This window comes from Octopus sinensis, linkage group LG24 (genome assembly GCF_006345805.1).
Source record: "Octopus sinensis linkage group LG24, ASM634580v1, whole genome shotgun sequence".
NCBI classification, from domain to species: domain Eukaryota; kingdom Metazoa; phylum Mollusca; class Cephalopoda; order Octopoda; family Octopodidae; genus Octopus; species Octopus sinensis.
The window spans coordinates 27,932,034-27,959,228 of record NC_043020.1 but is presented as its reverse complement, the minus strand read 5'-3'; the positions used below and the strand labels follow the sequence as shown (position 1 = coordinate 27,959,228).

At 39.9% G+C, this 27,195-nt stretch overlaps 1 protein-coding gene across 2 annotated transcripts; it reads left to right on the top strand.

Moving 5' to 3' along the window:
- Positions 1-333: 333 nt before the first annotated feature.
- LOC115224016 (tubulin--tyrosine ligase-like protein 12) lies at positions 334-26,431 on the top strand. Of its 2 annotated transcripts, XM_029794806.2 has the most exons (14): positions 337-561; positions 6,084-6,214; positions 8,639-8,803; positions 11,382-11,418; positions 12,330-12,489; positions 13,521-13,654; positions 14,230-14,417; positions 15,498-15,701; positions 16,807-16,918; positions 19,091-19,242; positions 20,412-20,493; positions 21,742-21,810; positions 24,296-24,434; positions 26,228-26,431. In XM_029794806.2, exons 1-14 carry the CDS (start codon positions 439-441, stop codon positions 26,374-26,376), a joined length of 1,845 nt encoding a protein of 614 aa, XP_029650666.1. In that variant the 5' UTR covers positions 337-438; the 3' UTR covers positions 26,377-26,431. The 2 variants fall into 2 exon arrangements, with proteins under 2 accessions (XP_036368756.1, XP_029650666.1); XM_036512863.1 differs by lacking the exons at positions 24,296-24,434; positions 26,228-26,431 and adding an exon at positions 23,153-23,216 and having other exon boundaries at positions 334-561.
- The last annotated feature ends 764 nt before the right edge of the window (positions 26,432-27,195 follow it).

Genomic DNA, 27,195 nt, shown 5'->3' with positions numbered 1-27,195 from the left:
TTTTTTTTTTTACCTCAATAGACGTCATTGATTGGTTGAAATTGCAGAAACTGAAGAAAAAAACAACAAATATCTTACAAACTATAGAATTTTCTCAATAAAGCCAAGAGAAAAAGATGTTTTATAAACACATTCTACCAGTATACGAAGTTCAAAAGTGTTTAGTTACGTGGAAATTATTAAAAAAAAACTGCCGGTCAAACCGAAAAGATCCAAGAAATAGAAATACGAAAGAAAAAAAACGGTAAATTTTGGTTTTGTCGAGTTATATCGAAGTCCAGCCGAACGCATTTCAAAGAACCCCAAAACCTTACCAAAATTTACCACGTCATAATTGCCATGACGTGGAACATACAAACTCGTGACGTCACATTTTTAGTGTACACATCTTAATGGAACATTACTCTCCGCGCACGTGTTGGCAAGAAAACGACGGAGATGTCCAAATTAATTAGCAGTGATAATATTGACTTTGATTCTTTTAAGCGACTCCATGGACCCCAATTGCAGACCGTTCCCAAAAGGTTTTGGGAATCATTATTCAACAAACTTCGTGGACAGGTAAGATTCTTAGAATATTTGGTTTTCCTGCAGGTGCTTGTGTCATGTCCAGGTTTCCGCAGGATTTCCTTTCGTGTTTCTTACATTTTATTTTGGTTTTATATCAAGACTTAAAAAACGATAACATTCGCTTTACATCCTAACGATACGATCCCGGTGTATACGACGCAAAAGCAGTTTTCACTTTCGTTACAGAAGTCTTTCTTCAACCATTTTTGTCCGACGCCTCCACCCAAAACAAAAAGACATCCCCAAAATTCAACCGTTTTTTTTGTTTTTCTTCAAAATTTCAAATTCTATTCCCTTGATACATTGGTTCCGTTCTATTCTGAACCCATTTTGGTTTCAAAATTTGGCACGAGGCCAGCAATTTCGGGGAAGGTGGGGTAAGTTGATTACATCGACCCCGGTACTCAACTCGTACTTATTTCATGTTTTTTAATTTTAAAATATTTGTTTATTTTCATTTATAACATATAAATACATACATCTTTTAGAACGTTGTCATTTTATAAGATTTGCTGATAAATTTAAAAATTAACATAAAATTAACGTGCGCGCATCGAGGTCACTGTTCGCTAGTAGCACCAAACATTTATTGTTTGGTACTAGTAGTACCACATTTATTTACATGAAACAAAATTACCGGAGAACTCTCATCTAATGCTTCCAAATCTTTCTGTTAAAACTGTATTGAAAGCATTTGTGGGAAATTCTTTGGTTTACATCACAGTAACAGGTCACACAGCGCAAAGTTTAACGGGACATACTGAAGCAAGCCAGCACGCTCGCAACATTACCACGGGTGATGGCGAAACTAAGGCTTTGGGAAAGCCAAGCCCCCTCACGGGCATCACTTTATACTTCGGTAAGGCCAGCTGCCAACGTTGATAAAAACTTCGCTGTTAGTGGTCCACCAGTCCTTCCGAACGTCTCAAACGCCACAGGTTGGAAGAGGTTGTTCACTCTCAGGTCCCGTTACTTCAAGGTTTTCTTCCGTTTGGCTACGGAAGCAGTTATTTGCCCCTTAACTTGACCCCCCTATATGATGAAAGACACTAACAATATTGCTACACAGCCTCGAGAGACACAGCTCTCAGGTGTTTCCTTCAGTCCGACAAGCATGGAAAATATGTTCCGTAATGTGGTTTAGAAGCTTGCTCTGTAACAACACGGTTTCGGTGTCAGACCCACTGTGTAGTACCTTGGCCGTTTTCGGCGTAACCCTTACCCTAAACACTGGCTGTGCGTATTCTTGTTTAACATTTATGTTTAGGGTCACGCCGAAAACGAGTGGTGTGCGTATTCTTTACCCTCGCTCGTTGGCCTAGCTTGCCAGTGAATGTGGTGTGCGGGGTGTGTTTGACCCCTCCCCCCACTACTGCTTAACAGCCATTGTTGCTTTGTTTATGTCCCTGTAACTTTGGCAAAAGTGATCGATAGAATTAATACCAGACTTGTGCTGCGCCAGAATGGTTGCAGTACTATTGAAAATATGTAAAAGATACAAGATATGTATGTATTTACCTTCGATACACGCATTGAGTCGAACCAGGGGCAGCTGAAGAAGGGGAATATTCCTTGTATTGTTTGTCTTGTACTCTGTTTTTTCGTTGTTAAAAAAAAGTCCGTTTCCTTGTTTGATTTTATGTTTTCGTTTCTCGTTGTGTTCTACGTTTATTTGTGGTGTCCTGTACTCATATATGCACGTATATATACATATAGATGTAGGTATGTACATATATGTATGTATGTATGCATATGTTTTATTTATTAAATTATTATTTCTTTATGGCAGTGTGGTAAGAAGCTTGCTTCTCAACCACATGATTCTCAGTTCAATCCCACTGTGTGGCACCTTGGGCAAGTGTCTTCTACTGTAGCCTCGAGCTGACCAAAGCCTTGTGAGTGCAAGGATTTGGTAGCCAGAAACTGAAAGAAGCCCATCATATATGTGTGTGTATAATCATCTCCAGGACTTATTTTTAAAGTCTGGTACCTATTCTATTAATTTCCTTTGATGACCCACTAAGTTATGGGGAAATAAACAAACCAACAGCAGTTGTCATGCAGTGGTAATGGGGACAAAGATACCCATGTGCACATATGGGCTTCCACACAGTTTCTCTCTACCAAATTCACTAACATGGCATTGGTTGGTTGGCTGGGGTCATAGAAGATACTTATTCTTGGCGCTGTGCAGTGGGAATGAACCCAAAACCACATGATTACAAAACAAGCTTCTTAATCATGCAGCCAGGCCTGATTTGTAAAAAAAAAAGGTACCTTACATGTAATATGAGGATAAAAATGTAATATGATTGTGATTTGTTTGCCCAATCACAATAACATCAGGAATAAATAAAGAACTTAGTTATGTGTAGAAGTAAATAAACAAAACTGAATATCACCCATGTATATAAATAATCTCTTTCTATATATAAAGCTGAAGTTGTCTGTGTATGGCAGGTTTGGTTAACCTTCAACTAACACTATCTCCTCTGAGACCCTGTGGTGCAAGTCGGCCAAAATTGAGAGTATGATAGAAGAAGGCTTGCTCTTCCTTCCGTAGAAGATAAAATTCAAATCGGACCATGTTAACACCAAAAATTATTTACATCAAAAAGGTGCTTTTTTTCTATGAAAATCCCGATTTTTAACGATTTTTTGACTGCTGTGTTGCCATTTTTCGGTGTATTTCAACCAGAAAAATGTTCACTTAAAGAGAATAACAAGCTACATAATGCAAAATTTTTACTTTTCGAAAATTCCAATTCTAAAGGGTCGAAACAAACCTGAGCAACGCCTGGTGATACAGCTAGTAAACTATAAATGGTAAAGTATAATATAAAAGAATTGTCAAAATTAGTAGTTATTTCCATACATGCAATAAAGGCAGCCATTGCACTTGTAACATTAAGAAATGTCCTGGTTTGTATGCGTTTGTCTACTTGTAGCATATTTAATTTTGCTGAATGTAACAATACAGTGTTGAAAAAGTATTAGTAAAAGAGAAAATAAATGTGCCCTTTTAAAGCGTAGCCAGGCTCATGGGCCCGGTTTCCCAGTTTCTATGGCGTATGTGCTCCCCAGCTGGACGGGACGCCAGTCCATCGCAGCGTTACTCATTTTTGCCAGCTGAGTGAACTGGAGCAACGTGAAATGAAGTGTTTTGCTCAAGGACACAACGTATCGCCCGGTCCAGGAATCGAAACCACAATCTTACGATATTGATGCTGACACCCTAACCACTAAGCCACGCGCCTCCACAGTAAAAGAGAAAGAGGCAATAATTAAAAACCTGTTTGAAAAGCTGTTTAGTATGCAAATTCTGCAATGGAGGGGAAAGAAGTCCCCATTTGGGTGACTGATTTTATGAGCTTCTCCTTGATGTTTGTTACAGCAAATAATCATGATAATTTCTGTTTGAAACACCAGCTTAATAATGAGAAAGTCATTTAGCTAAATTCTTAATTAATTTTCAAAATTAATTAAAAGGAAGTCAGTGTATTTCTATAGAGATATATGGTAACAAAAGGGTTAAAGTGATCTAAATTTACAACCTGCCATCAAAATGTCACATCAATTTATGCTCCAAACATCAGTTTAGTTGTGATGGTTATTTTATTAAAATCTTTATTATTTTCAGAATTAAATTTGAATATTCTGTTGTGTCTGGGGAGAGTCATTTTCTTTTTGTGCCTTATAATGTAACACACTCACCGGTAAAATTTCCACATTTTCCTTATTTTTATTTTCCTAAAATTTTCATTGAATCTTGCAACCTTTTCAGTAGTCTTGACTCTGTCCGTTATTTACACTGCGTTCCCTTTTCTTTGTTTGTGTGCGCATGTGTGTGGGCCAGTGTGTGTGTGTGCCTATACATGTATGTATGTGTGTGTTTGTATGTATGTATATATTGAATAGAAATATAGTTAAGCCATCAAATTCCTAATCTCCTGCGTAATAAAGAATTCAATCTATGCAAAATACTTGACATATTTTCGTATTTTTTCCCTGCTAAACTTCGGTCAAAACTCTCTCATCTCCACCAAGGGAGTTTCTCCTTATTTATTGTTAGTTTTTGTTTTATTTTGTTGTTTATCACAATCAAAATTAAACTATTTGTAGAAAAATTTTTGAAAGTAAAAGAGAAACAAAAAAAAACACGAATAGGCACAGGCGTGGCTGTGTGGTAAGTAGCTTGCTAACCAACCACATGGTTCCGGGTTCAGTCCCACTGCGTGGCATCTTGGGCAAGTGTCTTCTGCTATAGCCCCGGGCTGACCAATGCCTTGTGAGTGGATTTGGTAGACGGAAACTGAAAGAAGCCTGTTGTGTATATGTATATATATATGTGTGTTTGTGTATCTGTTTGTCCCCCTAGCATTGCTTGACAACCGATGCTGGTGTGTTTACGTCCCCGTCACTTAGCGGTTCGGCAAAAAGAGACCGATAGAATAAGTACTGGGCTTACAAAAGAATAAGTCCCGGGGTCGATTTGCTTGACTAAAGGCGGTGCTCCAGCATGGCCGCAGTCAAATGACTGAAACAAGTAAAAGAGTAAAGAGAGAACCACCGCAGCAGCAACAGGAACAAAACAAATTGTGTTTCTGCCCTAATATTTCGGTGCTTGCCATTCTTCATCCTCATCAGCATTTAGTGTCGGTTTTCCATGCTGGCATGAGTTGGACAGTTTGACAGGATTTGACCAGCCAGAGAGCTGTCCAGGTTCCAGTTTTCTGATCTGTTAGGGTTTCTACAGCTGGATGCCCTTCCCAATGCCAGCTCTTTTACAGAATGTATTGGGTGCTTTGTACGTGGCACCGGTATCGGTGCTTTATATGTGGTGTCTACATAGGTACTTTATACGTGGCACCAACGTGGGTGCTTTTTATGTGGCACCAGCATGGGTGCTTTGTACATGGCACCGGCATTAGTGCTTTTTATGTGGCACCGGAATGGGTGCCTTTTATGTGGAACCGGCATGGAAGCTTTTTATGTGGCACTGGAATGGGTGCTTTTTATGTGGCACCGGCATGGGTGCTTTATATGTGGCACCGGGCATGGGTGCTTTTTATGTTGCACTGGCATTATAACCACTAAACCCTTCACATAAATAACATCAATTTAAAAGTCATCAATTTTATAAATTGTTACATTCAGTGTAACGGTCACGTGGTTAAGAAGTTTGCTTCAGAATCACATGGTCATGGGTTTAATCCCATTGTATGGACATTGTCAGTGAGTGTGTTCTATAGTCATGGGTTGTCAGTGAAATTTGAGAGATGGAAACTAGAAGAAGCCTACCATATATTACCATCATCATTGTTGTGTTTTTTTAGATCTGCTGGCAACAAGAAGGGGAATCCAGCCATAGAGAATCTGTCTCAACTTAGTCTGACCCATGCAGGCATTGAAAAAGTGGACGTTAAAACAATGATGATGATGATGTCTATATTCTTGTGTGAATTTAATTGTTCTCCCTTATTTTCTCTCATTTTATGTTCTCGTTTCATAAGGTCTTTGATGCAGGGGAAATGTTTACGATTCTACTGATAGATTACGATGAAGAGGAAGAGAAAGATGAAGACAACAGACCCCTATGGAAGGTGGTCACACTTTCGGACATGGCAGCAGACGATGGAAAACAGTTAAGTTTCTTTAGAAATTCCATTACCAAATTGTCTACACACACACACACACACATGAATGTGTGGCGTTCAATCATATAATATAAATAATATGTATATATATGCACATATACATACATATATGTACATATCTACATATATATGTATATACACATGCATATATGGGGTACAGGACGTCCCAAAAAAAAACGTAAGCAACAGGAAAACCAAAATTGGAAAATGAACTTATTTTTGAACACCGAAAGAAAACAGTCATTATCAATAGAAGACAATATTCATTGATTCAGAACTGATTCAACATGACAATCTTGTTCACTGATCTGCATATACTTAGAGCAACTGCCCAAGGCAGTTCAGACAGATAGCAGAATAAATGACAGCTATCCTGAAATCTCAACTATGGTAGTAAACAGAGTGAACTGGTGTTTAGTAGTAGGTGTTAAATGAATGCAGTGGGTAGTCAGACGGAGACTATAGAGAGTAGGTGGAATTTGAAGTATATAGAAATGAGGCAACAAGACCTAAATTAAGAAGCTCAAGAGACTTCAGTGTCAGTTGATTTAATGCTGCAGAGACTCTTGAATCACTTTGTGAGTGTGTGTCCCCTTTATATATCATTTAATGTCTGTTTTCCATGCTGGCATGGGTTGGACAGTTAAATATATGTAGTGACAAGACTGATGTGAACTAATAACTACTTAACAGTCAGGTTCTGTTGATGGTATAGAAACAAGAATTAAAAACTATACAAACTACAATACATAAAAATTCATAGAGTGAATAAAATTAGTAAATTTAAATAAGTAAGATTATAATATACTGTTTAGACTATCTGAAATAATATCTGTCCATGAAAAACTTAAGAAAAAAAAAAGAAACAATTGCAAATTATTTATTTAGTAATTGATATACTTCCATATACATGACAAAAGAATTAAATGAATAATAACTAATAGAAGTGTGAGGTGCAATAGGATGAAGCTTAGTTCATGTTTTTTTTGATGTCCTGTACCCATATATGCATGTGTATATACATATATATGCTGGTATGTACATATATGTATGTATATATGCATGTATATATGCATATATATATGTAGGTATGTACATATATGTATGTATATATGCATATATATATGTAGGTATGTACATATATGTATGTATATATATATATATATATATACTTAATAAATAGGGTTCAGCAAAGATTTGCTTTACCACATACCGAAATTTAGAAATAGCAGCCAAAAAACGTTGGTATGTGGTAAAGCAAATCTTTGCTGAACCCTATTTATTAAAAGTTTACCATGAAATGGTCCTTCTTTCATGCCGAATTCTGCTTGGTGAAATTATTGATTAATTCTTAATTAATTAATTAATTTTACCCTTTGCTATTATATATATATATATATATATATATGAATAAAAAGGGGTTTGTATGATTGTGTATAGAGGGATATATATTATTCAAAGAAATTCCAGTTGAAACACTCCTGTCACAACCTGGGACCTTGAAGACTGCTATAACACATGAAAGTAAACTAGTCCCTTAATATTTTATATTTTTCTCGTTAATTTCTTAAAGAAAAACTAGAAGGTGAAATAGACATAACTTGAAATGGTGTAAGACTTCATGTAAGTATTTGGTTAACGGACTACTTGAAAGGAGTACCAACAATACTTACTGTCCATTAACCCAATTAATGAAACAAATAATGCAATATTAACTAGTTAATTCATAATATTAATCACCCTGTGAATCCACTGTATGCACAAACAACCTGAAGCTGTGCATTTTTCACAGAGTAAAATATAGATGAATAACAATGAAGTTGACTTCTCAGTTATGTGATAAACATTTCTATGGGAATGGCTAATTATTGTTTATTAAAGGATTGCATAATAGAGCAGAAATAACCAGGCCACTTCATCAGACGTGAGTTGAACTATCAAAACACAATTCAATCAAATTGATGGTGTTGGTGAAGTAATGAGATGGGGATGATGGTGGTGTCCGTGGTTTTGCTGGTGGGAGTGATAATGGCAGTGGCAGTGAGGTCATGATAGTGGTGGTGGTGATGACTGGTGATGGGGGCAGTGGTACTACTGGTGGGGTATGATAGGGGCAATGATAGGAACAGTGGTGGTGGGGTGATAGTAGTGGTGAGGCGATGGTGGTGGCATTAGTTGTGCTGGCGGGGGTGATGACAGCAGTGGTGGTGAGGTGATGATGGTAAGCTGATGGTGGTGGTGGTGGTGGAATGATGATGATTGGAGTGGTAATATTGCTGATGAGGGTGGTGGTGGTGGTGGTGGTGGTGGTGGCTGATGTGGGTGGTGGTGGTGGTGGTGGCTGATTAGAGACTAATAAAAAAAAAATTCCCAGTACACTAACGATTACCCTGTATTCCACCTTGTTGCAGCATCTACCTGATTGACCATGCCTGGACATATGATGTAAGAAATGCTGAAAAGCATCTGCAGCAAATTCCAAGTCTCGTAGACAGAATGGCTTCTTTGATGAATATTCCTGTAGTTGAAAAATCCTCCGATGAAATTATCCAAGAAATTCTCAATAAAATGTGGCTGTAAGTAGATTAATTAATTCATTAATTCGTCATTGTTTGAATAGATTTTTCTGTAACTTCATTATATATCTATTTAGTGTGGCATCCTGGAATCATTGGTATGTTTACATGATGATGATGATGGTGGTGGCAGTAGTAGTAATTGTTCCTGCTATTCCCCTTCCTTCCTTCGCATTATATTTTCTTTCTTCTTGGGGGTTGGTGGCATTAGGAAGGGCATCCTGCTGTAGAAACCCTGTCCATTCACATGGGAACTCGGTGCAGTTTCCCCCCAGCTTTCAGTCAAACCATCCAACCCATGCCAGCATGGAAAACAGACATTAAATGATGATGATGATGATGGTAATGATAATTTTCTTTCATTCTTTAATTTCTATCTTTCCTTCTTTGTCTTTTTTCGTTCTTGTTTCATGCATTCATTTTTTTAGATTCTTCTTTCTTTCATTCATTCATCTTTCATTAACCCTTTCGTTACCAACCTGGCCAAAACCGGCTCTGGCTCTGTAGTACAAATGTCTTGTTTTCATAAGTTTTGCATCAAAATATACCACCAAACCTTGGTCGCAATTTATATTCCCAACACTAGCTGAATGATAACTGAGTTATTTTATTAAATTCTTTGTTATATTTAAAATTAATTGAAAGAAACACAGAGCATCTCAACAGAAATATGGTAACAAAAGGATTAAAATATATAATAGAGAAACAATTCTTAACCCTTTTGATACCAACCTGGCTGAAATCACCTCAGGCTCTGTAGTACAAATGTCTTGTTTTCATAAGTTCTGAATTAAAATCTTTCACCAAACCTTAGTCACAATTTATGTTCCTAACACTAGCTTAATGATAACTAAGTTATTTTACTAAATTCTTTGTTATATTTAAAGTAATTGAAAGAAACACAGAGCATCTCAACAGAAATATGGTAACAAAAGGATTAAAATATATAATAGAGAAACAATTCTTAACCCTTTTGATACCAACCTGGCTGAAATCACCTCAGGCTCTGTAGTACAAATGTCTCGTTTTCATAAGTTCTGAATTAAAATCTTTCACCAAACCTTAGTCACAATTTATGTTCCTAACACTAGCTTAATGATAACTAAGTTATTTTACTAAATTCTTTGTTATATTTAAAGTAATTGAAAGAAACACAGAGCATCTCAACAGAAATATGGTAACAAAAGGATTAAAATATATAATAGAGAAACAATTCTTAACCCTTTTGATACCAACCTGGGTGAAATCACCTCAGGCTCTGTAGTACAAATGTCTCGTTTTCATAAGTTCTGAATTAAAATCTTTCACCAAACCTTAGTCACAATTTATGTTCCTAACACTAGCTTAATGATAACTAAGTTATTTTACTAAATTCTTTGTTATATTTAAAGTAATTGAAAGAAACACAGAGCATCTCAACAGAAATATGGTAATGAAAGGGTTTTAAACGATAATGACGAGGACACGACCAGCAAATGTAGGGGACAGAATGAAGTGTAAGGTGTGAGATTAAGAACGTGTCTGTGTTCGAAGGCTGCCCTTATGTAGCTTCATCATCATCATCATCGTTTAACGTCCGTTTTCTGCGCTAGCATGGGTTGGACGGTTCGACCGGGGCCTGGGAAGCCAGGGGCTGCACTAGGCTCCAGTCTGATCTGGCTGAGTTTCTACAGCTGGATGCCCTTCCTAATGCCAACCACTCCGCGAGTGTAGTGGGTGCTTTTTACGTGCCACCTGCACAGGTGCCAGGGGGGTCCGGCATCGGCCACAATCGGTTGGAGCTTTTAACGTGCCACCGGCACGGAAGCCACCCAAGGCGGCGCTGGCAACGGCCACGTTCAGATGGTGCTTTTTATGTGCCACCGGCACTGGAGCCAGTCAAGGCAGCGCTGGCATCGGCCACATTCAGACGGTGCTTTTTATGTGCCACCGACACAGAAGTCAGTCGGGGCGGCGCTGGCATCGGCCATGTTCGGATGGTGCTTTTTATGTGCTACCGGCACAGAAGCCAGTCAGGGCGGCGCTGGCATCGGCCACGTTCGGATGGTGCTTTTTATGTGCTACTGGCACAGAAGCCAGTCGGGGCGGCGCTGGCATCGGCCACGTTCGGATGGTGCTTTTTATGTGCTACTGGCACAGAAGCCAGTCGGGGCGGCGCTGGCATCGGCCACGTTCGGATGGTGCTTTTTATGTGCTACTGGCACAGAAGCCAGTCGGGGCGGCGCTGGCATCGGCCACGTTCGGATGGTGCTTTTTATGTGCTACCGGCACAGAAGCCAGTCGAGGCGGCGCTGGCAACGGCCACGTTCGGATGGTGCTTTTTATGTGCTACCGGCACAGAAGCCAGTCGAGGCGGCGCTGGCAACGGCCACGTTCGGATGGTGCTTTTTATGTGCCACCGGCACAGGTATCACAACTACTATTTCCATTGATATTTATGGTGGAATAGAAAAATCTATTCCCAGTAGTGGCTAACTGTGGTTGTAATGATGGGAAAAGAAAATGTATTTAAATTCTGTTTTGGTTTTGAAGATTTAATTTTTAATATTTTCCCCCCTTTTTTTTTTTACTTTTCCAGATACAATCAAGTTTACAGTTTTGGTCATGAACGAAAGGTAATTATATGAGACCTCGTTTATAATTTGTTTTTTAAAACCATTCTGAAGACTGCATTACAAGTATTTAAAAAAGTATTGGTTAAATAATGGCCCCCCCCCAGTCATGAATGACCATGGGATTGCATCTAGAAAGTTACCCTCTGAGGCACAAGTCTGGGCAAGGTGGTTTATGGAAGACCAGCTGTCGCCCATCCATACCAGCCTCTCTTCTTCATGCCACTGGTGTTATCCAAGGGAATGGCAAAGGCCAATACTGCTTGGCACCAGTGATGTTGCAACTCATTTCTGCAGCTGAGTGGACTGGAGCAACGTGAAATAAAGTGTCTTGCTCAAGAACACAACACGCAGCCCGGTCCAGGAATTGAACTCACAACCTCATGATTGTAAGCTTGACACTGACCACTGAGCCGTGCGCCTTTACATTGGTTAAATAATAACTTCATTAAAACAGATCCACCATGACTGTGTGGTAAGAAGTTTGCTTCCCAGGCACATGATTGCGGGTTCAATCCCACTGTTTGGTATCTTGGGCAAATGTCTTCAAAACCTGGTGGCCAGAATTGGTAGATGAAAACTGAATTCATGTATGTATCATCATCATCATTCAACGTCCGTTTTCCATGCTAGCATGGGTTGGACGGTTCGACCGGGATCTGGGAAGCCAGGAGGCTGCACCAAGCTCCAGTCTGATCTGGCAGTGTTTCTACAGCTGGATGCCCTTCCTAACGCCAACCACTCCGTGAATGTAGTGGATGCTTTTTATGTGCCATACCCTTAAAAGACTACTCCTAGAGAGACATACTTAAAAACATATCTAACATATACACACACACACTAAGCTAATGTTAACATTTGCATTACATTAATTGAATTTCTTTTGAAAATCTGCTCCTTCCTTTTTTCTGTAGGGTTCTGATGAAGCGATGCCACTTTGGTATGTTATGGATGAATTTGGTTCCCGGATCCAACATTCAGATGATCCATCTTTCGGTATTGCTCCATTCTACTATGCTTTGGATCAATTATGTTATTCTGTGATGTTTCCTCTTAAAGACTTGCAGGCTAAAGGTAATTGTGTTTCTCTTCTATTTTCTATCTGTAAAACTGTTGCATTTTGATGGACCAATGCTTGTTCAATCCTTTCTTCATTTTACGGGCAGAAGCATGGCTGTGTGCGGCTAAGAAGCCTGCTTTCCAGCCATGAGCTTTCAAGTTTACTCCTAGTGTGCAGCATTTTGAGCAATTGTCTTCTACGATAGCGCAGGGCCAGCCAAAGCCTTGTGAGTGGATTTGGTAGATAGAAACTGAAAGAAGCCCATTATATATATTTCTTTACTACCCACAAGGGGCTAAACATAGAGGGGACAAACAAGGACAGACAAACGGATTAAGCTGATTACATCGACCCCACTGCGTAACTGGTACTTTATTTATCGACCCCGAAAGGATGAAAGGCAAAGTCGACCTCGGCAGAATTTGAACTCAGAATGAAATACCTATTTCTTTATTACCCACAAGGGGCTAAACATAGAGGGGACAAACAAGGACAGACAAACGGATTAAGCCGATCACATCGACCCCGAAAGGACTAAAAGCAAAGTCGACCTCGGCGGAATTTGAACCCAGAACGTAACGGCAGACGAAATACGGCTACGCATTTCGTCCGGCCTGCTAACGTTTCTGCCAGCTCGCCACCTTAAGAAGCCCATTATATAGGTGCAGGAGTGGCTGTGTGGTAAGTAGCTTGCTTCCCAACCATGTGGTTCTGGGTTCAGTCCCACTGTATGGCACCTTGGGACTAGTGTCTTCTACTATAGGCTCAGGCCAAGGCTGGTCTTTTTGTTTTTTCATACATCACAATTCTGCCAGCTTGCCGCCTTTCTCACAATACCTTTAAAGCCAAGAACTTTTCAGCAACCCTTCGTAATCGACTTAACCCCTTTCCTCTTGTGTCAAAATTCAAAACCAATATCTATGTGATCTTTGTAAATACTTAAATGACTTCCTTTTGTCTTTTTCTCATTGACACATTTTTTTTAAAGTATGTGTACCTGTTTATATTTACAACTTCTTTTACTATTTTTGTGGGTTGAATTCAGATGAAGTCTCAAGGAATTACCTTCAGAAACGGTACTCCGATGTGGAGCATTCTGCTCGGCTCATCCCCTGGCAATATTCCGACTTTACTGATATTGATTACATTCCTAAGGAACCCTCCGATGCTTACTTTTATGTAAGTTCCTTCTTCTTTTCTGTCCAGTGTCTTGGCCCATTAATCCTGAGTTGCCTTGGCAACCAATTTGATTGATTAAATGTCATGTGATTTTTAATTATGCTGCTTTACATTCTTTGTGTGAGGTGAGTGGCTACAGCTGTTTCGATGCTGACAATCTGGCATGGCTGGCAGAGTATTCAGCCTGTTTTAGGGGAAAGTACTCTCATCTTGTACTCTAATATCCTTAACTAGTACTATAGTATCCACAGTTGATACTCCAGTACTCTCATCTGGTACCCTGAACTGGTACTCCAGTATCTTCAGTTGTTACTCCAGTACTCTCAGCTTGTACTCCATTGCCCTCAACTGGTATTCCTTTACCCTCACCTAATACTCCTCTCCAGAACTGGTACCCTGGCATCCTCATCTGGTACCCTAGTATCCTCAGCTTGTACCTTGACTCCCTTAACTAGTTCTTCCAGTAACCCTCGCTCAGTTCCCTCATGGATCCTCTCCCACGGACCATTCCCACAGTCTATTCTAACACCTTTGTCCAACCATTCGTTAATCTATCGATGTATTTCTTTCTTTAGGAATGTCGCTCTAAATTTACCCTTCCCGATGAGGATGAGGAACCCTTTGTGATGAAGAAGGACATCCTGAAGGTCTACATGGACTATGATACTATGGATGGCCATTTGACTGACCCACGTTTTGTTGTTGTTGATGACCGTGAATCAGCTGATATTTTATTTGTGAAAGAAAATTTGAAGAATTTCAAGTAAGTTGCTTCCAACACAGATACCTTTGTTAACTTCTTACCTCTCTCTCCACGGAATAAATAGGTAAGATGGCCAAGTTGATGGAGTATTGTTCAAAGTTTCAAACCTGACCCTGGGGTTTTTTTGTTGTCATTGTGTTTCTGGACAGAACACCTTAATTCTGTATATATTTGGAAGTGAACTCTCCAACCATTTGGTTTTTAGGTTCAGTCACACTGCATGGTATCTAGGGCTGTTGTCTTCTACTATAGATATCCCTGGAGTAATAAATTTTATATGGACTCTGATTGAGAACATCTGGTCTAGATGGGGGTTTGGTATGCATCCAAAGAGGAATTGGGTCAATTATAATGAGTTGCCAGTATTGGATTTGAACTTTTGATTTAGGAGTTGGCAGTTCAATACCTCTGCGTTTCCATCATCCTGCTTATTTATATATGTGGATGTGTTATTCAATAGAGTTCAGCTTTTCCACACACACACACACTTCATTTTTGTATCTGGTTTGCAAGATTCTTTATGTGAACTCATGTGTTGAAGCAAATTATGTTGTGTCTGGGGAGGGTCATATTATCTTAACGCCTTATTATCGAACACACCCACCAGTTTGGTTTTCACTCGTTATTTATAGTGGCAGAATGAGTTTGGTGTGTGAATGGTTATTTGTGTATGTACTCTGTTTAAAGTTTGTTAAGGCTTGCTTTGTACTTTTGTATGGAAGTGTTTTCTTTGTATATCTGTGTGTCCTCTGTGCTACATATATATATGATAGATCGGTAGCCTCTACACACGTTTTTTCTCTCCTTGTTTCTTTCTGTAGAAGAGTGTAGGCTCGAAATGTAAAAGATTTTTCAATTCCTGAGCCTTATACTAATACATCTGTTTGTTTTATACACCGTCTTCGACTTTTGATTTTTTCGTAAACTCTCCCTATATATATATATATATATGTAATATTTTTTATAAATTATATATATATATCTTTATATATGTGTATATATATATATATATATACACATATATATACATACATGCACACAAAGCTTGTGGTTATACATGTATTTATTTTTATTTTGTAGAAATCTGCATCAATTTGTCAATCAGTTCCCAAACGAATGTCTTGTCACTGTAAAAGACTTGTTGGCAGTAACCGGACGACGGTCTGAACTGGACCGTCAAAATGAAGATACCTTAGAATATGGACCATCGTGGCTGCCCGTCACCTATAACCTCAATACTGAGTTACCTCAGTTTGTATCCTATTTCCAGCACCGAAAGAAAAGGTATAATTACTACTTTTGTTTGTCCATTGTGTCTCATTATATTTGAAGGTATGGCTGTGTCGTTAGGTAGCTAAGAAGTTTGCTTCATCATCATCATAATCATCATCATCGTTTAACGTCCGCTTTCCATGCTAGCATGGGTTGGACGATTCGACTGAGGGCTGGCGAACCAGATGGCCGCACAAGGCTCCAATCTTAATTTGGCAGAGTTTCTACAGCTGGATGCCCTTCCTAACGCCAACCACTCCAAGAGTGTAGTGGGTGCTTTTTACGTGCTACCGGCACGGGGGGCCAGTCAGCTGGTACTAGCAACGACCTCGCTCAAACCTTTTTACACATGCCACTGGCATAGGTGCCATTAAGGCGATGCTGGTAAGGCAGTGAGCTGGCAGAAACGTTAGCACGCCGGGCGAAATGCTTAGCGGTATTTCATCTACTGTTACGTTATGAGTTCAAATTCCGCCGAGGTCGACTTTGCCTTTCATCCTTTCGGGGTTGATGAATTAAGTACCAGTTACGCACTGGGGGTCGATGTAATCGACTTAATACCTATGTCTGTCCTTGTTTGTCCCCTCTATGTTTAGCTCCTTGTGGGTAATAAAGAAATAGGTAATGATCACGCTCGAATGGTGCCTCTTATATGTCACCGGCATGGAAGCCAGTTAGCCGCTCTGGCAACGATCATACTTGGATGGTGCTTTTAGCAGAGCGTGATCGATATATATATATATATATATATATATATATTTGTGTGTCTATGCTCTTGTTTCACTACCATGTAGTGTCGTTTTGTATTGTCTCAGATAATACTCCTTTAGCCCCACATGTAATTTCAAATGTAGCTTCATCTGTAGCCACTCATGTAGCTTCGCATGGTCTGACATCATACACATTCAGACTCACATGCAGTCACACATCTAGCTTCACATGTAGCAGCCCATGTAGCCTCACATGGTCCATATGACCTGACATAATGCTCATTTAGTGTCACATGTAGCTTCACATGGTCTGTATGACCTAACAATGCTCATTTAGCCCCCACATGTAGCCACATATGTAGCTTTGCATGGTCTGACATAATACTCAGCTTCTGATTGTCTTTCAGAAATCTGGATAACATTTGGATCTGCAAACCATGGAATCTTGCCCGTGCCCTTGACTCTCATATAACTGACCAGCTCCCTTATATCGTCAGACTTCAGGAATCAGGACCCAAGGTGAGCAGAACGCTGTTTGTGTTTGTTTGTTTGTTTTCATCCATATATCATTAATGAATACACCGTGTTATCCTCCACCCCCTTATCCCACCCCCTTCCTGATAAAAATGTAAAATAAATACCAAGGTTATTGCATTTGACTCAAATGACTTCGAGGCAGTATTGCCCCAGCATGGCCACAGTCTAATGACTGAAGCAAGCAAAAAGATATAAAGCAAAAGATTGTTGGTGAGGGGCAGGCTTGGCTGCATGGTTGCTTTCCAGCCATGTGGTCTTGGGTTCAGTCCCACTGCACAATACTTTACCTTGGGCAAGTGTCTTCTAATATAGCCCTAGGCTGATCAAAGCCTTTTCAGTGAATTTTGTACTTGGAAACTGAAAGAAGCCTGGCATGTACACACACACACACACACACACTCACGCACACACACATGCACACATTTCACCTGTGCCGGTGGCATGTGTAAAAAGATTCGAGTGAGGTCATTGCCAGTACCACCTGACTGGCACCTGTGCCGGTGGTACGTAAAAAGCACCCACTGCACTCTTGGAGTGGTTGGCGTTAGGAAGGGCATCTAGCTGTAGAAACACTGCCAAATCAAGATTGGAGCCTGGTGCAGCCATCTGGTTCGCCAGCCCTCAGTCAAAATCGTCCAACTCATGCTAGCATGGAAAGCAGACGTTAAACGATGATAATGAATGATGATCGTTTATAACCATCAAATGATGTCAGGACAAGGTTACACACACAAGTAGCCCCACCCGAAAACCAATGCATTCAAGTGTTAATCTCTCTTCCCTTTCTTTTTAACCCCTTGCAGATGGGAGGGTGGGGTCGTACTGAGTGCATCAAAACCCTGCTGTGTAACCCCATGTCTCCAAATATACCACTGCCCCTGCCAGAACCCCATCTGACCCCACTCTGTCCCTTTGGGCTCTGTTCCAAATTTCTATTTGTATTTCTGTTACTTTAAGATTGGAGCCTGGTGCGGCCATCTGGTTCGCCACCCCTCAGTCATTCTCCCGACCCATGCTAGCATGGAAAGCGGACGTTAAACGATGATGATGATGACCAATTATTATGAAAAACAATTTTATATTAACCTGATGGCTTACTCTATAGTTTTGTAGAGTACAAATTTATTATTTTTAAACAAGAATATTGTTGACAATGACTTCGAAGTGTTGTCTAGCTAAGCCATTGCCAGTGATGGCTCAGCTGACTGACATGTTGTGCTATCTTCTTTAACAAAAGGCTCATTCAAACAGTGTCCCCTGTTTCCAGTTCTCCACATTACCATGTCCGGGCTGTTTGTTGTTCGAATATACCAGAATATTAGCGCAGGGATTTTAGAAACCGGTTTGGGGTTGGCACCAAGAAGGTCATCGTCCTGTAGAAAACTCTGCTCCCAACAGACTCCTGTCTGTCTCATGCAAGCATAGAAAAAAAAGTAAATGTGAAAAAATGATGACGATGTTGCTTTCCTCATTTTTTTTGTTTTTCATTTATATATTTCATTTTTAAGCCTTTCGCTCTTTATATAGCAGAAGCCATTGACACCTTTTCTCCACCATTCTTGATCCGGAGCTGATCTGAATGAAAGCCTTCTCCCAGGTCTTATTAATATTGATTTCAAATTTTGGCTCAAGGCCTGCAATATCAGGGGAGGGGTTAAGTCGATTACATCGACCCCCAGTGTTTCACTGGTTCTTATTTTATCGCCCCTGGAAGGATGGAAAAGCAAAGTCAACCTCCATCGAACTTGGGCTCAGAACACAAAGACTGACCAAATGCCATAAACATTTTTCCTGGCACCGTAACAGTTTTGCCAGCTTGCCATCTTCAGTCTTAATATCGAATTATTATCGATGCCCTTGTATCTTTGCTTTTATTCTTAATAGGGAGTGTTGGCCCTTTCTACTTTTGAGAAGATCTGGGCCATACTACTATAATTGGCCCATAATAGTATGGTTTCTGTCCTTTTGACTTGTCAAGCATGGTAGGCCCTACCGAGAGCTTGCACTCTCCTGGCATAACTCCAGGGTGTTCAAGGCACACAAGCTGTCACACTGCAACAAAGATTGGCTCTTGTGGTGCGTTGATGCTTCTCTCTCTATGTTTTCATTTCCTTCAATGCATTTTGACTTTGTTTTTCTTCCTCCCCCAAACAGGTTGCTTGCAAATATGTTGAAGATCCATTGCTGATCAAGTTTGAAGAAGTAGGATCTGTCAAGTTTGACATCCGATATATTGTTTTGTTGAGAAGTGTGAAGCCGTTGAAGTTGTATGCGTACCAATGTTTCTTCCTTCGATTCTGTAACAAGTAAGTTACCTTCAAAGTAAATATACCACTTCCAATCATTTAAACCTTTTTGTTACCAATCCGCCCAAAACCGCCTCTGGTTTTGTAGTACAAATGTCTTGTTTTCAGAAGTTCTGAATTAAAATTTTCCAGTAAACATTAGTCACAATTTATGTTCCTAACACTAGCTGAATGATAACTAAGTTGTTTTACTAAATTCTTTGTTATATTTAAAATTAATTGAAAGAAACCGAGAGCATCTCAACAGAAATATGGTAACGAAAGGGTTAAACCTTTTTGTTACTATAGTAACAAATAAAGTTTAAGTATCTTGGGACAAATATTCACAAGTGACAGGAAGCTAAGGGCTGAATTGGCTGCTAGAATTACAGGTGCTGCAGGCAGTAATGTGCCAACTCCAGCATTTGATCCTTAGAAGAGCAGGGGTTGACCAAAAAGGGCCAAACCTGCTGTCTTCATTTCTGTTCCTGTTCTCACCTGTAGTCAGGCAATAGCTGAAAGAATACAATCAGGAATTCAAGCAGTCAGAGTGGGGTTTTTTTCTGAAGGGTCTCCAGAGTAACTTTTTCAGCCCTCCAATATTAGTTTCCAATTTCGACAGACGACCAGCAATTTCAGGAAATGAGCGAATACGATTACATCGACCCCACTGCTTTAGTAGTCCTTATTTTATCGATCCTGAAAGGATAAAAGGCAATATCAACCTCGGCGGAAATTGAACTCGGGATGTAGAGACGGACGATATGCCGCTAAGCATTTTGCCCTGTGTGCTAACGATTCTGCCAGCTCGCAGTCCTATTAAAGCCTGTCACACAGTATTTCAGAAAAACCAACGAAAAACGTGTCTTAGCTATTAGAAAACATTACTTTATATAAATGCATAAGAAAACAAAGGGCAGCATTAGCTTATGGGAGGCCAAACTTTGCTCATAGGGTGACCTTTTGAGAAATTTCAATTAAGAAATTCGCGTAAAAAATACGGAAATTTGCAAAATAAAATCATTTAAGACATAGCGTCCAAGGGAGGTAAATCCAACAAGATTAGAGTTATCTCCCTTTAGAGAATGGGCGCGTGCGCACTCACGGACGAGTACTCTATCACAGAAAGAATTGTATTTATTTATTTGTATGTCTGTGTTTTAATTTCTCTGTCCTGATATTACTTCCAGGGTTTATTCTTTGCACAACTTCAACGATTACGAGAAACATTTCACTGTGATGAATTATGATGATAATACTCCTTTAAGACAGGTGAGTCACTACGGCAGTCATAAGCATCATCATCATCGTCATGACTACCATTTCCCTCGTTTCCACCAGCATTCTCATCTTTACCATTACATGTCATCATTTGTCAGCACCATCCGATCGTGGCCGTTTGCCAGCCCCGTCTGGCACCTGTGCCGGTGGCACGTAAAAAGCACCCACTACACTCATGGAGTGGTTGGCGTTAGGAAGGGCATCCAACCGTAGAAACATTGCCAGCTCAGACTGGAGCCTGGTGCAGCCTCCTTGGCTTACCAGACCCCAGTTGAACCGTCCAACCCATGCCAGCATGGAAAGCGGACGTTAAATGATGATTATCATTATCAGATATCAATTGGTGGGCTCTACTGGACGAGTTAGATAAGATGGACATGTATTCCCTTACGGCTGATGTAGTTTAACTCTCTCTTTTTTTTCAAGTCTTCAGCACCAATTGAAAAATTCAAATTTGATGGCAAAGAATCCAAATTAGATCGAAAACATTTATAATAAAAAAAGATCAGAAGAGAAGGAATTGTTCCTTAGTTTATGTACTTTTCTTTCTTTTACTTGTTTCAGTCATTTGACTGTGGCCATGCTGGAGCACCGCCTTTAGTCGAGCAAGTCGACCCCGGGACTTACTCTTTGTAAGCCTAGTACTTATTCTATCGGTCTCTTTTGCTGAACCGCTAAGTTACAGGGACATGAACACACCAGCATCGGTTGTCAAGCGATTTTGGGGTGACAAACACAGACATACAAACAAACACACATACATATATATATATATATATATATATATATATATATATATATATAATATACACGACAGGATTCCTTCAGTTTCCATCTACCAAATCCACTCACAAGGCTTTGGTCGGCCCGAGGCTATAGTAGAAGACACTTGCCCAAAGTGCCACGCAGTGGGACTGAACCCGGAACCATGTGGTTGGTAAGCAAGCTACTTACCACACAGCCACTCCTGCGTGGCAATATATACATATTAAAATAAAATGAAATATAACAAAATAAAGGAACACAAAGCAGAATGTTCATGTTGTTACATTTAGAGTTTCTGCTAGTGTTCATGTACATTTATCCAAGCAGTTTTCATATAAATGTATTTATGTAGCCATGACTTCATCAAGTATCATTTTCCTGTCCTCGTGCAACATGGCTTAGACATGTCTACAATAACAAATCTCGTTATGCATTCACCTTCCTTCTATAAACTCCATTTTATTTCTTCACCAGGTTAACTACGATGAGTTTATTCCAATCTTCAACAGCCAGTATCCCGAATATCCCTGGGAGGACATAGAAGTAAGTCGAAGCAAATGTTGGTTTTCTTTTTGTTGTGTCCCCCAATTCACTGCCTTCCTCCCAATGGCCCCTTTTTCTCTACTGCCCCCTTAGGCATCAATGCCCACTTAGAGAACCTTTGATATACACCTTGTTTCTGTATGGTGTTCAAAGAATAAAGGACTGGGTAGAGTTTGGAGGGTTTAGTACCAAGATGAGGGGCAGGGTCTTGAGTGGTGGAGGTAGAAGACCAGTCAGCTCCATTGAGCAGGGATGGGAAACACAGGTTATGTCTAAGGTGGCGAGCTGGCAGAACCGTTAGCACACCAGGCGAAATGCTGAGCGGTATTTTGTCTGCCGTTACGTTGTGAGTTCAAATTCCGCCGAGGTCGACTTTGCCTTTCATCCTTTCGGGGTCGATAAATTAAGTACCTGTTGCGCAAGTACCAGTTGTACATGGTGTAAGCAATCTCGTGCAGCCTGGTGGTTGGATTCCTGGCTTTCAACGCAAGAGACCCGGGTTCAATTCATAGGAATAATTACCTATTATGCATTGAAAGATATTTTATGGACACAGACAAGGCTGCACGATTTCCAGCCATATGGCCTTAGGTTCAGTCCCACTGCACAGCACCTTGGATGAGGGTCTTCAACTATAGCCTTGGGCTGACCGAAGCCTTGCGAGTGGATTTGGTGGATGGAAGCTGGAAGAAACCAATTGTGTGTAAATAAAATCATTTTCTATCACAGAACAATACAATGAAAAAAGTACTCCATCTGGTGAGAGATAAATACTATTTATCTAAAGAACACAATACATGTATTAAAGTGCTACTAATAGTTTCATGTGTTGAGAAAACTCAAACATATTCTTCAGGCACAAACCACATATCATAACGAAGTAAAAAAAATTGAATGAGAGAAGAAACATGGAAGGTTAAAAACGGAAAACAGAAACACAAATAATAAATCTTAGAGCGAGTTACAAACAGTAGCTGCAACACATCGTGACGTATATTTGCCATTTAAATATGGCTAACCCTTAAGTGTGGATGCTACTGTAGTTTGTAGGCCCAAGAGGACATCTCCTCCAGCTGGCTTTATGTCTATAGCCAGCTGGAGGAAGTGTCCTCTTGGGGCTACAAACTACAGTAGCATCCACACTTAGGTGTTAGCCATATTTAAATGGCAAATATACGTCAGAAACACAACTAAAATGTGAAAAAAAAATAGGTAAAATAGTTATCTCCCTTAGACCTTAAATGATAAGGCTGCAAACGTAAGTCAGGTATAGGCAGAATTTTCCAATTCTTCAAAATATATTTATACATATGCTTGCAACCACTGAAAATTTCTGGTCTAGAGTTCAATAGAGGGATCTTGGATCTGAACAGGCTTGGCACTCTCTCAGCTAAACAAAGCCTTCATTTATTTGATCCATTTGCATAAGGTATGGATTTCTCAGTTAATTTCCACTTAATCACTTGTGGTGTTCTTTCAAACTCCATATGTAGCTGGCCAATGTAGTAGCTTTGCTTTTCTCCCTATCTTGGAAGGAGACTATGTGATTGGCATAGCAATTATTAAATTCCCCTTGTGAAAGGAGGGAGGGAGATGGAGAGGAGAGATTGTAGGGAGTGGACACAAGTTTAGGAAGTGGGTGTTAAGAGATTTGACAAGGACACTGTGTGTGTATCCTTGTCTTGACATCATGTGATCATTGTAAATGAGTAGGTGAGCATTGTCATCATAGAAACGATTGGAAAAAACATGTCTAGCCATAGAAAAGTATTACCTTGCTTGGAAGTAGGTAAAGGTTGGGGACAGGAAGGTCGTCCGACTGTAGAAAGATCTGCCTCGGCCGAATTCCATCGGAGCCATGCAAGCGTGGAAAAGAGTGGAAGGGGTGTTAAGAGGATATGTTGTGGGGAAGAAATTCGACAGGGGTACATTGTGTGCAGATAGGTTTGTGAGAGTGGATGATTGAGGGAGGTGATGCAGTGAGTGATGTGAAGGAGGGATGTAAGGAAAATGATATTTATATATATTGACTGTGAATGTTCCTTGGACATCTGGGTATTTTTTCTGTTTAATTTTGTCTTGTCATTGATTTGATAAATGTATGTATGTGTGTATGTATGCATGTACATGTATGTATATATATATATATATATATATAGATATATATAGACTGTTAGCTCCTACGCGCATTTTTTTTCTCTCTTTGTTTCTTTTCTGTGTATCTTTCTGTCGAAGAGCGTAGGCTCGAAATGTAAAAGACTTGTTCTATTTCTATTCCTGAGCGCTATACTAATACATTGTTTGTTTGTACTTCACCCGCCTTCGTCTTTTGTTTATTTTCGTAAACCTTCCCGTTATATATTATATATATATATATATATGCATGAGTGCATACATGGATATACACGTGCATGTATGTATGGAGGTACAAATGAATGAATTAATGAATTATAATAATAATCGTTTACATTATCCAATTTTTCAGAAAGACATCTTTAAATCCTTTCGCAGTTTATTTCTGGCTGCCACGAAAGAACCCTTCCCCAGAGGAATCACCCACTCCCCTCAATCAAGGGCCATGTATGGCATTGATTTCTTGCTTAAATGGGGCTCTGATGATAAAGGTGAGTTTTGCATACTTTGTTGGTTGTCATTGATTGACAGTGGAATTAATTAGTTCGTTATCTTGCTTCTGTTAGTGTGTACCATCTTTATATTAATTAGTTTTGAAAATAACGAAGAATTTAATAAATCAATTGTCATCGTTAAGGTGGTGTAAGGTGGCAAAGCCGTTATTAGCAAGCTGGACAAAATGACTGGCGTTCTTTTGTCCGTCTTTACATTCTGAATTTTGGGGTTGATAAAATATGTACCAGTTGACTACTGGGGGTTGATGTAATTGACATGCCCCTCTCCCCAAATTTCAGGCCTTTTACCTATAGTGGAAAGGATTAGTAAGGTGGTGTAAACAACCTTGCCCAAACTTGGACCTTGGAGGGAGTCTTTCCTTGGAGGGAGTCTTTCTTGTCACACAAACGGCACTTATGCTGGTGGCACATAAAAGCACCCATTATACTCTTGGAGTGGTTGGCATTAGGAAGGGCATCCAGCCATAGAAAACCATACCAAATCAGACTGGAGTCTGGTGCAGACCCTCAGCCTACCAGCCCTGGTTAAACCGTCCAACCCATGCCAGAATGGACAGTGGACGTTAAATGATGATGATGATGGTGTTATATATATATATATATATATAATATGAAGGCATATGGCTCAGTGGTTAGAGCATCGGGCTTGCAATCCTGAGGTAGTGAGTTCAGTTCCTGGGCCAGACTGTGTGTTGTGTTCTTGAGCAAGACACTTGATTCCATGTTGCTTCAGTCTACTCAGTTGTAGAAATGAGTTGTGACGGCACTGATGCCAAGCTGTATCGGCCCCTTTGCCCTTCCCTTGGATAACATTGGCAGTGTGGAGCAGGGTGGCTGGTAGGTGTGGGCATCAGACTTGTGCCTCGGAGGGTAACTTTCTAGGTGCAATCCCATGGTCATTCATGATTGAAGTGGGGGTCTTTACCCTTTTATGATGGTGATCTGAGTGTGATCGTTGTCAGAGCAGCCAACTGGCTTCCGTGCCAGTAGCACATAAAAGGGCACCATTCAAGCGTGAACATTACCAACGTCGCCTTACTGGCACCTGTGCTGGTGGCACGTAAAAAGCACCCATTACACTCTCGAAGTGGTTGGTGTTAGGAAGGGCATTCAACTGTAGAAACTCTGCTAGATCAAGATTGGAGCCTGGTGCAGCCATCTGGTTCGCCAGCCCTCAGTCAAAATCGTCCAACCCATGCTAGCATGGAAAGCGGACGTTAAACGATGATGATGATGATGAATGAAGATCGTTTATAACCATGAAATGATGTCAGGACAAGGTTACACACACAAGTAGCCCCACCTGAAAACCAATGCATTCAAGTGTTAATCTCTCCTCCCTTTCTTTTTAACCCCTTGCAGATGGCTTGTGGGTCGTACTGAGTGCATCGAAGCCCTGTGTGAGCAAGCAGTGTGATGCCCTGCTCTGTGTGACCCCATGTTTTCAAGTATAGCACTCTAAGATATTGTAAAATTCCTTGTATGGAACGGCCTGATACCTGTAAGAGCACAGACTGTCTGTACTAAATCCATCTGCAAGGGGTTAATTACACCACTGCCCCTGTCAGAACCTCATCTGACCCCACACTGTTCCTTTGGGAAATCCATCTGCAAGGGGTTAATTACACCACTGCCCCTGCCAGAACCCCATCTGACCCCACTCTGTCCCTTTGGGCTCTGTTCAAAATTTCTATTTGTATTTCTGTTTGTTTAACTTTATTTAAAATATAAAATAAAAAACCCCACCTTTTGTTTTCTATTCCTTGTAGGCAATAAAAAAATCCTGCCTGTTATCTGCGAAGTGAATTTTGTCCCGGACTGTCAACGTGCCAACAAGTATCACCCGTCTTTCACTAACGATGTTTTCAGCTGCCTCTTTTTAGATGACATTGAAAACCGACCGATTATAGAAATATGAACAGCAACAGTTAAAGCGATTAACAGTTAAATTGTTGAATAAGTTGTAAAGGAATTAAAAAAACAAAAAAAAACAAATGTAAAAAAATAAAATAAAAAATAAAATAAAAAATTAATTAAAAATTAAAAAATAAAATTAAAAATGTTTTGTAATTAATTGAGATGGAATGATAGAAATAAAAGAATGCTGGTTATTATTATCAGTGTCACCGTCATCGTCAAGGACAACGGACGTCAAATGGTGATGGTGCTCATTGTCAACCCCCCTCATCATCATCATTTAACACTCGTGTTCCATGCAGGTATGGCCCCTGTGTATGCCAAGCATTATGTACCCGCATCCCTCTTTGTTCTACTTTTATACACACTGTGCAGTTTGTTCACACTGCAATGCTATTCAATATATATATGTGTGTGTGTATATATATTTATATGTATGTATGTATATATGCATATGTTATATATGCATGTATATATATATGCATGTATATATATATGCATGTATATATATATGCATGTATATAAGGCGGCGAGCTGGTAGAAACGTTAGCACGCCTGGCGAGATTCGTAGCCGTATTTCGTCTGTCGTTACATTCCGAGTTCAAATTCCGCCGAGGTCGACTTTGCCTTTCATCCTTTCGGGGTCGATAAATTAAGTACCAGTTACGCACTGGGGTCGATGTAGTCGACTTAATCCCTTTGTCTGTCCTTGTTTGTCCCCTCTGTGTTTAGCCCCTTGTGGGTAGTAAAGAAATATATATATGCATGTATATATATATATGCATGTATATATATATATATGTATATATGCATGTATATA